This window comes from Podarcis liolepis (assembly GCF_965112155.1).
Source record: "Podarcis liolepis genome assembly, chromosome: 2".
Lineage (NCBI taxonomy): Eukaryota > Metazoa > Chordata > Lepidosauria > Squamata > Lacertidae > Podarcis > Podarcis liolepis.
In genome coordinates, this window is record NC_139555.1 from 2,805,165 (window position 1) to 2,818,941 (window position 13,777).

Sequence of the window (13,777 nt, forward strand, 5' to 3'; positions counted from 1 at the left end):
TGAGATCTCAGTTAAGCAAATGCTAAACACTCAGCATTGGGTGCATTCAAGGAATGCTCTTGGAGGCCTTTGTTATGGGAAATATATATATATATATTATATATGGCACTAGTATTAAGGACAAAATAGGTACTTCTTTTTACGCAGAGAGGTCTGTGCCTGGCATGCACACTGAACATACAGGCCCATTTTCATTTATAATCCTGTGTATAATGCGAGCTGCCCAGAGGGGGGGGGCATAGCTGAATAGCTCAGTCAGTAGAGCATGCAACTCTTAATCTCAGGGTTGTGGGTTCAGTCCCCATGTTGGGTGGAAGATTCCTGCATTGCAGGGGGTTGGACTAGATGGCCCTCGTGGTCCCTTCCAACTCTGCAGTTCTATGAATCTACCTGAGGCACTTCTGGGACTCTCTTTGTTCCACATGTCAGTCCAAAATGAAGGGTGGAGGAGAAACTGAATACAGTTTTTGCCATTGTTTTTTGCATGGTCTGAAATGTCTGCTCTCTATATTGTACCTCCTAAAAATGGGCATCCCTGGATCTTCGCTGATACGTGTGTGCTCTCCTTCTCCTTCTTTGCTGGGTCTGTTGCAGGGACCAAACTGTTGTCTACCTGGGAGACAAGAATGCGCTGAACCTCACCTTCCACGCCCAGAACCGCGGTGAGGGTGGTGCTTATGAGGCTGAGCTCCACGTTACCATCCCACCGGAAGCAGACTACATGGGGGTTCTGCGGAATCATGGGGTACGTGCCTCCGCTGGGGGGACCTCATCCTTCTGCAGGCAAATTGCTTTGCAACCCCTCCTGGCCAGGGGGGAGTGAACTTAATGAAGAGGCTGTCCTTTCCCAAAGCTTGGAACTGAGATAAAAGCACAATTCTCAATTTTTGGGAAAGCAGATATATGATGGTGGGTTCCTGAGTATGATCATTTTTAAAGGGGGGAAGAAGAAGAAGAGGCAGCAAGTTTATCCTTTGTGGGTTTTTGAAATAACATAGGAAGGGCTTTTGCAAAAAGGTCTAGTCCTCATGGGGTAGAATGTCTGTGGATATAGCTGTGCTAGAAATTAATAATAGGTTTTGCAGCTGCAACTATCATGGCCCCCTCTTGAGGGATCCAGAGAATGCGGTTATGGTGAGGCTGCAATGCTTGATTGCTTAGATTGGTATATTAAAATGCTCTCAAATTTCTTTTTAAAAAAATAAAATAATGTCCCTGATTTCCTCAGAGAGCAGACTTTCTGAGTCAACCTGTGGGTGGGGCTGGGAAGATGACTCCACCCACCATCCCAGTCTCTGCCCACCGGATGTCCTCCAGATGTTTTAGAGTACAGCTCCCCGCGGTCCCAGCTAGTGTGGTCCCTTGTGCCCTTGGCAACGCCATGCTCTGGGGGGGAAACACACTTTACTGCAATAGCCACATGAGAAATTGCTACATTTGATGCAACCCAAATACTTTAAGCATCTGTCGTGAGGGTGAGGCAGTGCACCAACCCCTGAGCTCAGGCAGAGGCAGGTCCACCCTCCTCTTCTCACACTTGTTTCCTTCTGTCTTCTAGAACCTTTCCAGCCTGAGCTGCCACTATGACACGGTGAATGACACCAACATGGTTTTCTGTGACCTCGGCAATCCAATGAAGGCAGGCACCAGTGTGAGTGTCTGCACTCCATGGCAAGGGGGTCTTGTTAGGGGCAGGTGGCTAGAGGACTCTTTGAGCCACTTCCCTGGCGCTTGGGGTGTGCTGGGAGAGCCTGGGATACCATAAGATGAGAAGTCAACTGTGGTGAAGGGATCTATGGTTATGGTGCGAGGGGGCCGCTCATTGGAGCAAGGCAAAGCTGGCAAGCTGTGATCAGAGACACTTTAATCTCTTTGTGATAGGGGACTCAGTGACAAAGTACGAGAGAGCTTCTGTGTCCTTTGGGAAGCTGCAAGCAGGGAGAGTGATGACACTCATAATAATGGGGGGAGCATATATATGGGGCACAGTGCCTTTTCCTTCAAGTGGGAGCTATCTGTTGGGGGGTTATTCATCCCACCCGTGTGTGAGGATTAACCAATTAGGGTAGGGCTAGCTAAACTCACCCAGAATAGGAAGGTTGGCTCTACCATAAGGCAGAGTGAGGCCGCTGCCTCAGGTGACACAAGCCATTGACAGTGGAGAGTGGGGGGAGGGACACAGATACTGACTCTTCTCTTTTCCGTATCTCGCCTAGCTCTGGGGTGGCCTACGCTTTACTGTGCCTCACCTTGATGCGAAGAAATCCATCCAATTTGACTTTCAGATTCACAGGTAAAAATGAGCCAGAGGATTCCCCCAAATTCTCCCCATAGCTGCCCCTGTTACCTGCCCCAGGACAGCGCATTGCAAGGAAGGACCAAGGATAAATGGGTGAACTGATTTTTGGGGAGGCTTGTCTTCCGTTGCTGACAGAGCAGGGATTGGCAGCCTGTTGCTGGACTCCCACCATCCCTGTCCGTTGGCCATGATGGCTGGTGATGATGGGAGCTGGAAGCCAAATGACGCCTGGAGGGCTGCAGGTTCCCCATCCCTGTGACAGAGGAACCGCAGGATTCCCCAGGGCAGGATTCAACTAAGTGCAGAACACGGTCCTCTTGTGCAAAGGAATTCCCCCCTCTCTTCCCCCTGCTCCTCTTTAATCCTTTCTGGGGGACGGGGGCTTTTTGCCCAAGTGGAATGTGTCCTCGCACTCTGGCCATGTCTCTTCCTTCCCTGGGTTGATGACAGAGGGGTGTGCATGCGTCTGTGTAAAAACTACAGAGGTACAATTTTCACCCATTGCTCTGCCCACTTTTGTCTCTGGACCCACCTGCCTCTGGCATGTGGCCCCCAGAAGTGAATGCGGCCCTTGGGGCTGAATAAAGGTCCACAACCCCTTTCCTAGCTGCTGCTTGTGTATTCTTCTTCTGCGCAGTGCTAGTCTTACATACAGTCACATATAATTATGTCTCTTTCACTACAGCAAGAATGCAAACAACTCCCACAGTGAGGTGGCTTCGTTCCCCTTGCGTGTCGAGGCTGCCGTTCATCTCAAAACCCTGGGGTGAGTGTAATGCCAGAAGCAAAGTGTTTGGCATGGTCATTAATTGTTTTAATAAGAAGGTGTGAGGCCCCCACATCTCCTCTTCAGTCCCCAAAGGGTAAATTATAGGTCTTCCCTGGTGAAGCCCTGTCTCTCTTTGGGGGGGGGGATATACACTCATGAAGTGAGTTCTGCTCGTTCATTGAGACTTTCCCCTCTGCCTCCCTCTTTGCCCCCCCTAAAAATGTTGTGGGGGTTCCCTCAACCCTCTAGCTCATATTTGTGGGCGGTGTGGGGAGAGGAGAGGGGGGAAAGCCCTGGTTGAGCTAGAGGAAGCCCCTGCGTTGGCTTCTGCGCTCAGGACTAGTTAGCTGCATCTCACCCGATGCTCAGATCCTTTGTAGCAGCCCCAAGAAGCAGGTCTAGGAATCCTGTCTCTGAAGTAGCACTAAGGCAACGCTCCAGACACTTCGGTTTAGCTGGTTCACACACAATCTCTTTTCCCCACGGGAGGCTGGGCTAGTCAGAGGATATCTGTGATCGAGGGGGAGCATAAGAGAGCAGGTGGTCCTTTAGGAACTTTGGACTTTGTGAATTAATACAAGAACCTTGAAGCTGCCCTGCAGTGAATTGGCAACCAGCGCAGCCCTCCCAGCAGCAGAGAGTCATGCTGCCAGTAATTCTTATTTACTTCATTTAATCTGCTCCTGTGAGCCACACGAGCTGTAGCTTCTGCATCAGAAACTCTTTTGTTTCAGTAAGTAGACAAATCCAAATACACATAAAGCATATTAACAAAAATGTTTGGTGTTTTATAGTGTTTTTAATATTTTGTTGGGAGCCACCTAGAGTGGCTGGGCAACCCAGTCAGGTGGGCGTCATGTTGTTGTTGTTAATTTACTATTTTTCCCTCTTGGATGTTATCATCACCTTTTTGAAGAATCTAGGTTAGCTGCCTTGAACATTTTATGGAGAAGCAATAAAAATATTTCAATAAATAAATGATACCAATGCCAGAGATCTTACAATTTGATATTGCTGAGGAAAAGTGGGCTAGGAAAAGGATCTTCATTTTGAAATTACCAAAGAGAGATTTTTTTAAAGTTGCAATAAAATCCGCTGTTACACCAGAAAACAATACAATGCAACTGATGAGGGCTTTGGCCTTCAGGTTTGCAACACTAGTTTTATTGCAATTCTGTAAAGTTTCATAATTTTGCATTTTTTGCCATTTTGAATAGCCTAAATAATTGATAAGGATTTTGCTCTAGCCTGTTTAAAATCGCTTTTTCTTCTGCATGTCTGAGTGCCTTCCTTTCCCCTTCTATAGAGCATCCATGCCAGAGACAGTGTCCCTTCCAGGGACTGGCTTGCTCCCAGGTCGAGCGCTGCAACGAGAACAAGACGTGGGCCCCGGTGTGTGCCATGTCTATGAGGTGGGTGTTGTCCACGGACGACAAGAGTGCAAGGGTGGTGGCAGTTCATGCGTGGGCAGGATCACTCTTGCTTTTGGAACCATACCTTTGCTTAGCAAGCAAGGAGGGGAAAAGGTGAAATTCTGAATCCTGTGCCCAGTGCTGTATTCTGTTTCTTCTGTGTTCCTGAAGAATTATGGCATGCACACTATCTCATTAGCTTTCAAGGTTTCACAAGGGAGAAATCTGTTGGCAGCACTGATAGCAAAATGGAACCTCCAGCATTAGAGGCAGTGTATCGTTGGATAATGGGTGCTAAAGGGCAAACTGCAGGAGAGAGTGTTTGCTTCATTCCTGGGAGCACCTGGCTTGCCACTATTTAAAACAGTACCAATCTGTCTATCCTCCTTTCTCTGTGACCACTGGGCCTGTCCACCATGTTTAGATCATTGTGCTTGTCCCCCACCCCCATCCCTGCTGCCGCCTCTTTGGGGGAGGGTCCTGTACCTCAGTGCTGGAGCATCTGCTTTGCCTGCAGTGATGGGAAAGCATCTCAGTCCTTGCAACCCCCAGAGAGCCATTTCCAGTCATAACAGACCACACCAAACCAGATGGGCTCATAATCTGACTTGGTGATGGAATGCAACTTCCGATGTCCCTGTGATTTGTTTTCTTCCCATTTGTCCTGCAGTTTTTGAATGATGGGCCAAGCGCCATCAGCGAGGGGATCCTGGACATCAGCTGCCCGCTCCGGACTCAAGGGCGAGCTGTGATGTACATGACACGCTACGTGGCACAAGCCAACTGCACCGCTAGCCACCACCTCAACCCGTCACGCCTGCAGGTAATGGTTGGTCAGCGGGCGGGAAAAGAAGCGACTCTGCAGAGGACTGGCCTGGGATGTGAGTTTGGGGCCTGGAGCTCAGCCTCTGCAACCAGGGACAGTGCAATTCCCTATCAGCACAGGGTTAAAATGCTGAGTAGTAGGAGCATTTTTAGGTGGGTGGGGGAACTCAGCGTTCACAATGCAGAATGCCAGCCTCTCCTCCAGACAAGCCTATTTATTAAGCATTCATCCTGATTTGGTTGCACGAAGCCTACAGAGAAGTTAGATTATGTGTATCCTTTATTGGGCGCTCATTTTAATTTGTCTGTAGAGAGGTTCTATGACATTGAGCATTCATCCTAATTTGCCTTTGGGGTGTTTCTACATCATTCTGTTAGTCATTTGTTCATCTTACACTTTTCAATGCATTTCCCCATTACTTTCCAAACTGCAAAAATCCAGTTTCTGGGGTTTTTAAGTGGATTTGTTGCCATAGAGACAGATCGCCTTGATACACTTTAATTATTCCAGCTTCTTGGTATTTTCTTGACTCCTTCCTGAAAACTCTGACAATCTGATGGCACTCCAGGTTCTGAACCTTCTTCGTAACTCATCCCCATCCTGTTCTGTGCCAGGAACCCTAATGCTTTGCCCCTTCCCCAACATTTCTCCAATAGCTTCTCTTGCCTCCTGGCATATATTTGGCCTTTGTAACCTGCCTCCATTAGTCTGCTGGAAAAGAAAAAACCGTTAAGCATGGTGTCTCCATGAGACACTGCATGCCTGCTTCTTGACACAGACAGACCCAGGAGCTGAATTTCTTTTGAACAATGGGATGGGGAGGGTTTTTTGTTTTAAGTGAGAGAGGATTGACTACCAGAGAAGGAGACTGCTAAACCTCAATGAAAGAATCAGCTGTTTTCTTATAAATTCTGTGCATCTCCTGTTGCACTCCTGCTCAGTCCGATTCAGCAGAACTCGTGGACATGCAAAGAAGTGGAATGTTAGTTCAAGGATGGAACTCAGTGATGGCCACCAACAAGGAAGGCTTTAAAGAGGGAAGGCTTTAAAGAGGGATTGGACAAATTGGTGGAGGGTATCGGTGGCTCCTAGCCATGGTGGCTGTGCTAAGGCTATACCTCTGTCATCTGAGGCAGAAGGAGTTGTTGCAGGGGAAGGGGGAGCTTAATGTGGGGGGAATGGCAGTGGGGTCGGTGAGTGGAGTGAGCAGAGGTGCAGCATCTAGAGTATATACTATGTAAACTGTATCACTGGGTCACAGCTGACTATATGAAGGCTTGTACAATGGGGTCGTGACTATTGATAACTTATTTAGAAAGGTGCCTTCTTTCTCTCTTTCTCTCTTAGCTGGAGCAGAGCTCAGCAGCTTCACCTTGGCCAGAGCAGCACTATGTGCAGAAACAAGATGGAGTTTTGGACACTCTGGTAAGCCTTGTAGCTTCTTCAGCTGGAAAAAAAAAATCACCCATAGTGACCTACAGCAATCAGTTAGCTGCCCTCAGACTACATAACATGTAGGAAGAAAAACGTAAACTTGAGCACTTGCTCTTAGCTACAGAACGCTTACAATGACCACCTGGAATGCGAGAGGAGAAGCCAAAAGTTGCTGGTCCAGCTGAGCTGATGGAGTGGTCCTGCTTCCCTTCTCTTCCTCCTGCTGCTGCTGCAGCCTGACAAAGCCCCTAATGCAGTGTTTCTCACCCCTGGGTCCCCAGATGTTGTTGAACTACAATTCCTATCATCCCTGAGCTCTGGCCTTGCTAGCTAGGGATGATGGGAGTTGTAGTTCAACAACATCTGGGGATCAAAGGTTGAGAAACGCTGCCCTAATGCATCCCTTCTCTTCCGCAGCCTTTTCTCACATAATGATTTCATGTGATTCTAAGATCTCCATCGGCATGAAAAGTTGTGTACAGCCCTTATCATTTCCCTTCCCAGCTATAGCTTTAGAGCAGGGTTCCCAAAGTGTGGAAGCAGCAAGGAGAGGAGGCTCTGCTGCCTTCAGAGGAGGAAGAAATTTATTTATTTATTTACGGCTATTAGCCCATAAAATATGTACAAACATAAAAAAGCACAAAGGCTTAAAAACCGAAATATCTGACAACAGAAGGTGAGCACTGCGATGCAAGGGTGGGTCATTGGGCAGAGCCAAGTAACAGGATGTGGCCCGGAGAGCTCCAAGGGACGGTTCACAGAAAAGGAAAACTGAAGACGAGATCCGACATGCACTCTCATCATAACTGTCCGATTAGATTTTGATGTTGTTGTTGTTTTTTGGTGGTTTTTGCGTGTGAGATAACCGCATTCAGGAATCTCGCCACCTGCAGAGTAACAGAAGGATCTGTATCCTGCAAAAGCAGTGCGGCGTGTGACTCAACAGGCCTGCTAACCAAGCGCAGTAAAGCAGGGCCCAGGAATTTAGTCCTGGCTATGGTATGTAGGGGACAGTTGAACATTATATGTGGAAGAGATTCAACAGTTTTCCCATCACACACGCATAGCGGAGACACCAAACCCTTGGAAAATCTGTGGCTCAGCAGGTTCGATGGAAGGACATTGAACCTTGCACGAATAAATGCAAGTCGGTGTGGTACTGATGAAAGAGATGACATGTATGATGGAAGGTCAAGTGGTGGGGTTATTCGAGGAGGAAGAAAACTGCAGCTGGGCCAAGATGGGGCAAAGAGACCGACAAGGCATTTGAAAGGAGTGGAAAGTCAGTACATGGGAGGGAAGGAAGCCATGAGAAAGAGAGGGAAAGGCTGAGAGACAGCACGTGCAAAGCACATTGCAGTTCCTAAGCAACAGGCAGAAAAATCATTAAGTGGTCTGCCAAGACCCTCAACAATTTTCAAAGGGTCGTGGGTCAGGGAGAAAGTTTGTGAATCACTTAGACATGATGACTTTCCCCAGGAGTTACGCTTTAGTTATTAGAAGCACTGTTGCTGCATCCGATCGCTGCCTGTGGCCCTAGTGGCCTAACTGGGTTTCTGGGGGTGTTTTCAGCCTCAGGCTCTCTTCTGACTATGGTTCCTTCTTGTGCTGTAGAAATGCAATGACGAGGAGTGCTTCCAGCTCCGCTGCCACATGGGGGCAGTGCAGAGACAGAAAAGTGTCAGCTTGCGCCTCTACTTCCGCATCTGGTCCAAGAGCTTCCAGCTGGTAAGCACAGCACCTGCCGGGAGCCTCTTCCAGGCCTCACTTTACAGCTGCAGATTTGATTTCGGGGTTAAGAATCGACTTGAGAGAGAGGGAGATTGCTGGGTGCTGGCTGGCTTTCACAGCATCTGGTGTATTGTGCTGAAACCCCTGCTAGCTCTTCCACCTTTCCCAGACCCTCTTGCCTCCACTGGAAGGACACACCACACACACCACACTTCTTGACTTGGCTCAGTGGATCCACATGAGACCTGTTTCTTTATGATAAAGTCTTATATCCCACTTTTCAAGCAAACAGGCCCCAGAATGACTTGCAACTGATGATAAGAATCAAAACACTTATTTCTTGGTGGTGGAGCAATGAAGAGAGATGTGCAGCTGGTGTGTGTCTGTCTGACCCTCTCTTCCACATGGAAATGCTGTTTGCCTAAATAAAATAGTCACTGCAGGAAGCCAATGGCCTTCCCTTCCCCATACATTTACTTTTGCAGGCTCATCCCTTGGGAAGAGGGTATGTTTGACTCCACACTAGGTCTCTTCAGAGTCAGCTGGCCACATACTAACCCAGGGCATCCCAGGATCTGGCCCTCACTTTTATTTTATCCCCTTTACACATTTGCAGAAAGAGAATAATCCCCACACCATACAGTGCGAAGCTGTCTACTACGTGCAGAAAGTGCCCTACAAAATCCAGCCTCTAGAGAAACCCACCGCTTACCTCAAGGTCAGTATTCATTACCATTAACTATTGTTGATGTTTATTGTTATAAATCCTTGGTGGCGGTGACAATAATAGTAGTATCCTGCTTTCAGGATGCAGATCTTTCCAAGGTAACTTACAAATAGCATTAGAGTCACAAAAACCTAGCATGTCTTCAGGATCCTCACCACAGAACAGTTGAGATAGATGGGGAGGAGAACAGGACAGTTTAGCTGGAATACATTTTGTTGCTTTTCAAACAAATAAAAAATTAGACTGCAGTCCTGTATTCCAGAGGTGGGAAACTGGATCTGACAGACTGGCCGGATCATTATCACCACAGGCCAAGCCTGACAGGTGGGGGGGGGGCTTCCCACTTGTCAGTCACTTGATGTCACAATGACACTGGGTGACTCATTCTTCCATAGTGCTGTGCTGCAGAAGCCCCAGTGATCAGCTGATGGTCAATGCTTGCAAAGCACTGTGCAGGGAGCTTTGCAGGTGCTGATGGTTAGCTGATCTATGGTGCCTGCAACCTCCCTTTGGGCCAGTTACGCCTTTGCCTGCCCAACATCTGCCATCATATATGACATCAGGGGACATGATTTGCAGACCACCTGGGGGGCTGGGGACCCAGTTAGGCCCACCAGCCAGGGCTGCTGCACACACGTACTTGGGAATAGGTCCCATAGAACTCAATTGGGCCTTCTTTCAACAAGCTGTTGAATCATGCTGTTGATGAAAGAGAGTGTTTTGCAGATCTTTCTAGATTGGATCAGGGTCCATCCATGGAATTGTGGTTCCAATAGGAGGCAGCCAGATACCTCTAGATAGAAGCTCACAACCAAGGAATGGCCGCCTTTGGTGTTCGTTCCCTGTGCCTGATACTGAGGAGACTGTTCCTGTACATGAGGCTTCCACTTAACTTGAATGGTTGGCAGCCTCTGGATGCAAGACAGGTGGTAACCTTATTCCTGCTTCCTTTCTGCTGACAGGTGCAAACATCACTGCACTGGCCCAAGGCAGAGACCAGTCAGGGGGTTCCTCTCTGGATCATCATCTTAGCCATTCTGATTGGATTGCTGCTCTTGGCGCTGCTCATCTATGTTCTATACAAGGTGGGATAACTGAATTGGGAGAAAGGTTCAGAGTTGGGGATAAGGTGTTAGAATCTCTGACACACCAGCTGCAAGTAGGACTGTAATGACTAAATTCATCAGCTTCGGGTGCTCCACATTTTTATGCTAGACTGCTAAAAAGCTTTGCTTTCAAATGCTTTTTAACAGCAGTTTCTTGGCCTTACAGTTGCAGAGAGCAAGATGAACAAATAATAATAAAATTCCAAATGCCAGATGAACACTGTGCAGGAGTTCAAGTGGTAATAATGGGGTGTGGCTTCAGCACTCTGGACAGCTCCTAGCCCCTCCTTTCTCTATTATTTCTAGTCCCTGCAATACCCACCCCACACCCTCATAGGCACTTTGAGTCATTTTTGCACATTGCACAGAGCTAAATTCAGGTTTGCCATTGCCTGCATGCTCAACTGAGAGTTGCATCTACACTGCAGTTACCTGGCTAAAGCACCTCCAACAGTTGCAAATGTGTGTTTTCTGCTTTCTGTGCAACTAAAAGTGTCATGTGTGATGTCATGTATGATGCAGGCAGCAAGGAGCAATGCAGTTCTGCCCTTCACATGTAGCTGCCGCCGCAAGGAATCTGGAGCAGCTGTAATGTGTGAGCCTCCCCCTCAGTCCCTAACGTTCCTAATTCTTGGATTGTGGAAATGAAAGACTTAGTGCAAACAACAACAAGAAGGAAAAAAGCATGGCACATGTGAATCCATCTTTGGTCGCTTGATGATTACAACATGCAGTCACAATTTGCATGTGAGAATGCGCTGCTGCAAGTCCAACTTCTGTGTTTGCCCTGCATTTTGATGTAGTCAGTTCACATATTCAACAGAGACTTAGTGATTTGTACACTCGTGTGAAGGAGTCTTAAGTGTGCTTAATTTTCATGATTTATTCTGACTGCAGAGTTTTGGTTTGTTTTTATTTCCTGCCTTTTTGCTATTTTGCAAAAAAATCTCAATAACTTTTGTGTTCGGATCTTCACTTTTTGAAATATGGCAACCCTAATTTCTGTGACTTGTGCAAAAACCTCTCTGCTTTTACCCTATGGGTGTTTCTAGTTTGGAGGATCTGTCTGAAAACTAGCAGGCAGGATCTATAAGATGCAGTGGGCTAGAGTAGTGGATAGATGGGTGGAGCAGTCCCGCTCTTGTTTTGTACTGTTATGGGTAAACTATGCTGGGAATGTCTCCTGGGGGAGTTTTCCTTCTGTTGGTTGTCTCCCCATCACGATGAAGGTGAGTATCTAGAGATGTGCACAAGGCATGTTCATTGCAGTGGTGTTTGCCCCGGAGAAGATTCCTGGGTTGTACCTTTTACATTATAAGCCCTGATCTTGTCTCTGTGTTTCCTCCACAGCTGGGCTTTTTCAAGCGCTCACTTCCTTATGGCACGGCTATGGAGAAAGCTCAGCTGAAGCCACAAGCAGCTTCAGAAGCCTAGCAGGCCCAGCCTTGCCCTCCATGTAGGTGTGTTGCCGCTGCTGCCCTGCAAAGAGGCACCAGGATCGTCCGCTGTGAGCACTGAGAGGGGAGCACAGCCAACACCAGCAGGGCAGGGCCACAGGCACCGGGCCCCACAGACTGCTGCAGAGGCCAGGCACCTCTGCTCCTCACAGAGAAAGAGGCTGCAGGCTCTCGAGGCCCAGCGCCCTCCTCTCCCCCCATTTCCCTGGGGCTTGGATCCTACAAAACCCATCGTGCCCTGACTGGGGGCTGCAGCAAAGGCATTTGCTCCCAGCAAAAAAGGGAATACTTGAAGCCGCTGGAGCGGCCGGTGCTGGTCTGATCTCAGGCCCCCTAGTGTCAAGCTGTCTGTTCCGTCCATATGTGGGGAAGGGCGCAGTGCCCTGGACAGTTTCCAAGCTGCCAGTCTCCTCTGATAATAACCACAGCTTGGCTGAAAGAGAAAAAGAAGCACAATCACCTCCCGAGTCCAGCTCTTTCTCCGCCACAGGCCGGAACGAAGGATCCTGGGCTCTCACTTCCGGTCTTCCCCCCAGCCTGCTTCCTGTGGGGGATGATGTGGGACAGAGACTTAAGCTGGGAAAGCCAGGTGCTCCCGCAATGCCAAAGATTTGCCACGTTTGGAAGCCAAGCCATCACCCGGTGTCGGCCCGGACTCGCCGACGGTCTTCGCACTGATCTCCAGAAACCGCTAGAGATTTTATTTTTCAGATGCCACTTTAATTAAGAGAGGATGAAGAAATGAGGAAGCTGCCGCTGCCTCATGGCAGAGACAGGGGTTGCCGAGTTTAATTTAAAATGTTCATGTGCAATAAATGCTTCCATATTTTCCACAATGCCTCTTTCCCCCCCTAATTAAGGATGACAAACTGCAAGGGGTTGAGAATGGATGAAAATCCCACTGTTGATTCTTGTAGGTGAGGGTGGGAATTCTGATGAAAAAAAGCCTGAAGAGTGAGATGCAGGAAGGGCTTCAGCGAGAAACACCCCTAGTAAGGGCAATAAGAATAAGGGCGGCTCCCAACAGAATACTAAAAACACAATAAAACATCAAACATTAATGCCTTTAGGCGTTTTCTAAGTCAGATAGTTGTTTATTTCCTTGACATCTGATGGAAGGGCATTTCACAGGGCAGGCGCCACTACAGAGAAGGCCCTCGGGGTGGGGGTGGGGGTGTTGCTGCCATTTGTGGCCACTGAAATTCAGGCTGTTGGGGGAGTTTTATATTTTCCCAGCATTTTAAGATCCCTATCTGGGCTTAGTGACCAGGTTCCAGGTTTGTTCGCAAGTTGTTTGTAATGAAAAAATAGCACTCTTACCAAGGAGAAACACCCCCCACCCCCACAAAACAGAATCCCAGAGTAAGTGGCAGCTGTGGCCCTGTGGGGGTGAAAAGGGTTCACTCCTGCAGACAGGTCCTGGGCCCACTAACGTCTTTGAAGAACACGTAGTGTCATACCACGGGTTGCAGACGCTTCAGGTTGCGTTTTTTTGGGTTACGGACGCACCGAAACCCGGAAGTACCGGAACGGGTTACTTCTGGTGGCCACGCATGCGCAGAAGCACCAAATCGCAACCCACACAGACGTGTCACTGCGCGTTGCAAACGGAACACGTTCACAACCTGAGCATCCACTGTACAGTGTAAGCTGGTTGTTTGGAGAATCGTGTTATTTCAAAACCAGCTTAAAATCCGTATTGTGACATCGGTTTCATCATTTTCTGCCTGGCAATACATTGTAATCATGTTTGTGCTATGCAAAAATCGTGAAGCCAACCAATACATCACATCATTTAGCTGGCAATATGATGAAAACCAGATATCACCCAGCCCTAGATGTCTCAAGGGAACTTACTGTGGACATTTTTCTACACTCCATTAGAAACAGGAGGAGGAGTGATTATGAAACCGAAGGAGGAGTGAATTTGGATCTGAGACACCTGTATGCCACATGTCATGTCAGTATTGCCTAGGAGTGTCAACTGGTGTCTTGTAAGCTAATAGATGAACAAGG

The 13,777-nt window shown here is 48.1% G+C and overlaps 1 protein-coding gene across 3 annotated transcripts in view; it reads left to right on the forward strand.

The window, feature by feature from the left end:
- The window catches only part of ITGA5 (integrin subunit alpha 5), a 73,052-nt gene extending 60,455 nt beyond the window's left edge, over positions 1 to 12,597 (forward strand). For all 3 annotated transcript variants that reach the window (XM_083486514.1, XM_083486515.1, XM_083486516.1), the window contains exons 20-30: positions 595 to 745; positions 1,559 to 1,651; positions 2,217 to 2,293; positions 2,985 to 3,065; positions 4,375 to 4,480; positions 5,151 to 5,303; positions 6,654 to 6,731; positions 8,355 to 8,468; positions 9,088 to 9,189; positions 10,161 to 10,283; positions 11,655 to 12,597. In XM_083486514.1, the coding sequence (XP_083342640.1) occupies positions 595 to 745; positions 1,559 to 1,651; positions 2,217 to 2,293; positions 2,985 to 3,065; positions 4,375 to 4,480; positions 5,151 to 5,303; positions 6,654 to 6,731; positions 8,355 to 8,468; positions 9,088 to 9,189; positions 10,161 to 10,283; positions 11,655 to 11,738 (1,162 nt within the window). In that variant the 3' untranslated portion in view covers positions 11,739 to 12,597. The remainder of the gene's footprint in view (positions 1 to 594; positions 746 to 1,558; positions 1,652 to 2,216; positions 2,294 to 2,984; positions 3,066 to 4,374; positions 4,481 to 5,150; positions 5,304 to 6,653; positions 6,732 to 8,354; positions 8,469 to 9,087; positions 9,190 to 10,160; positions 10,284 to 11,654) is intronic.
- Positions 12,598 to 13,777: the final 1,180 nt, after the last annotated feature.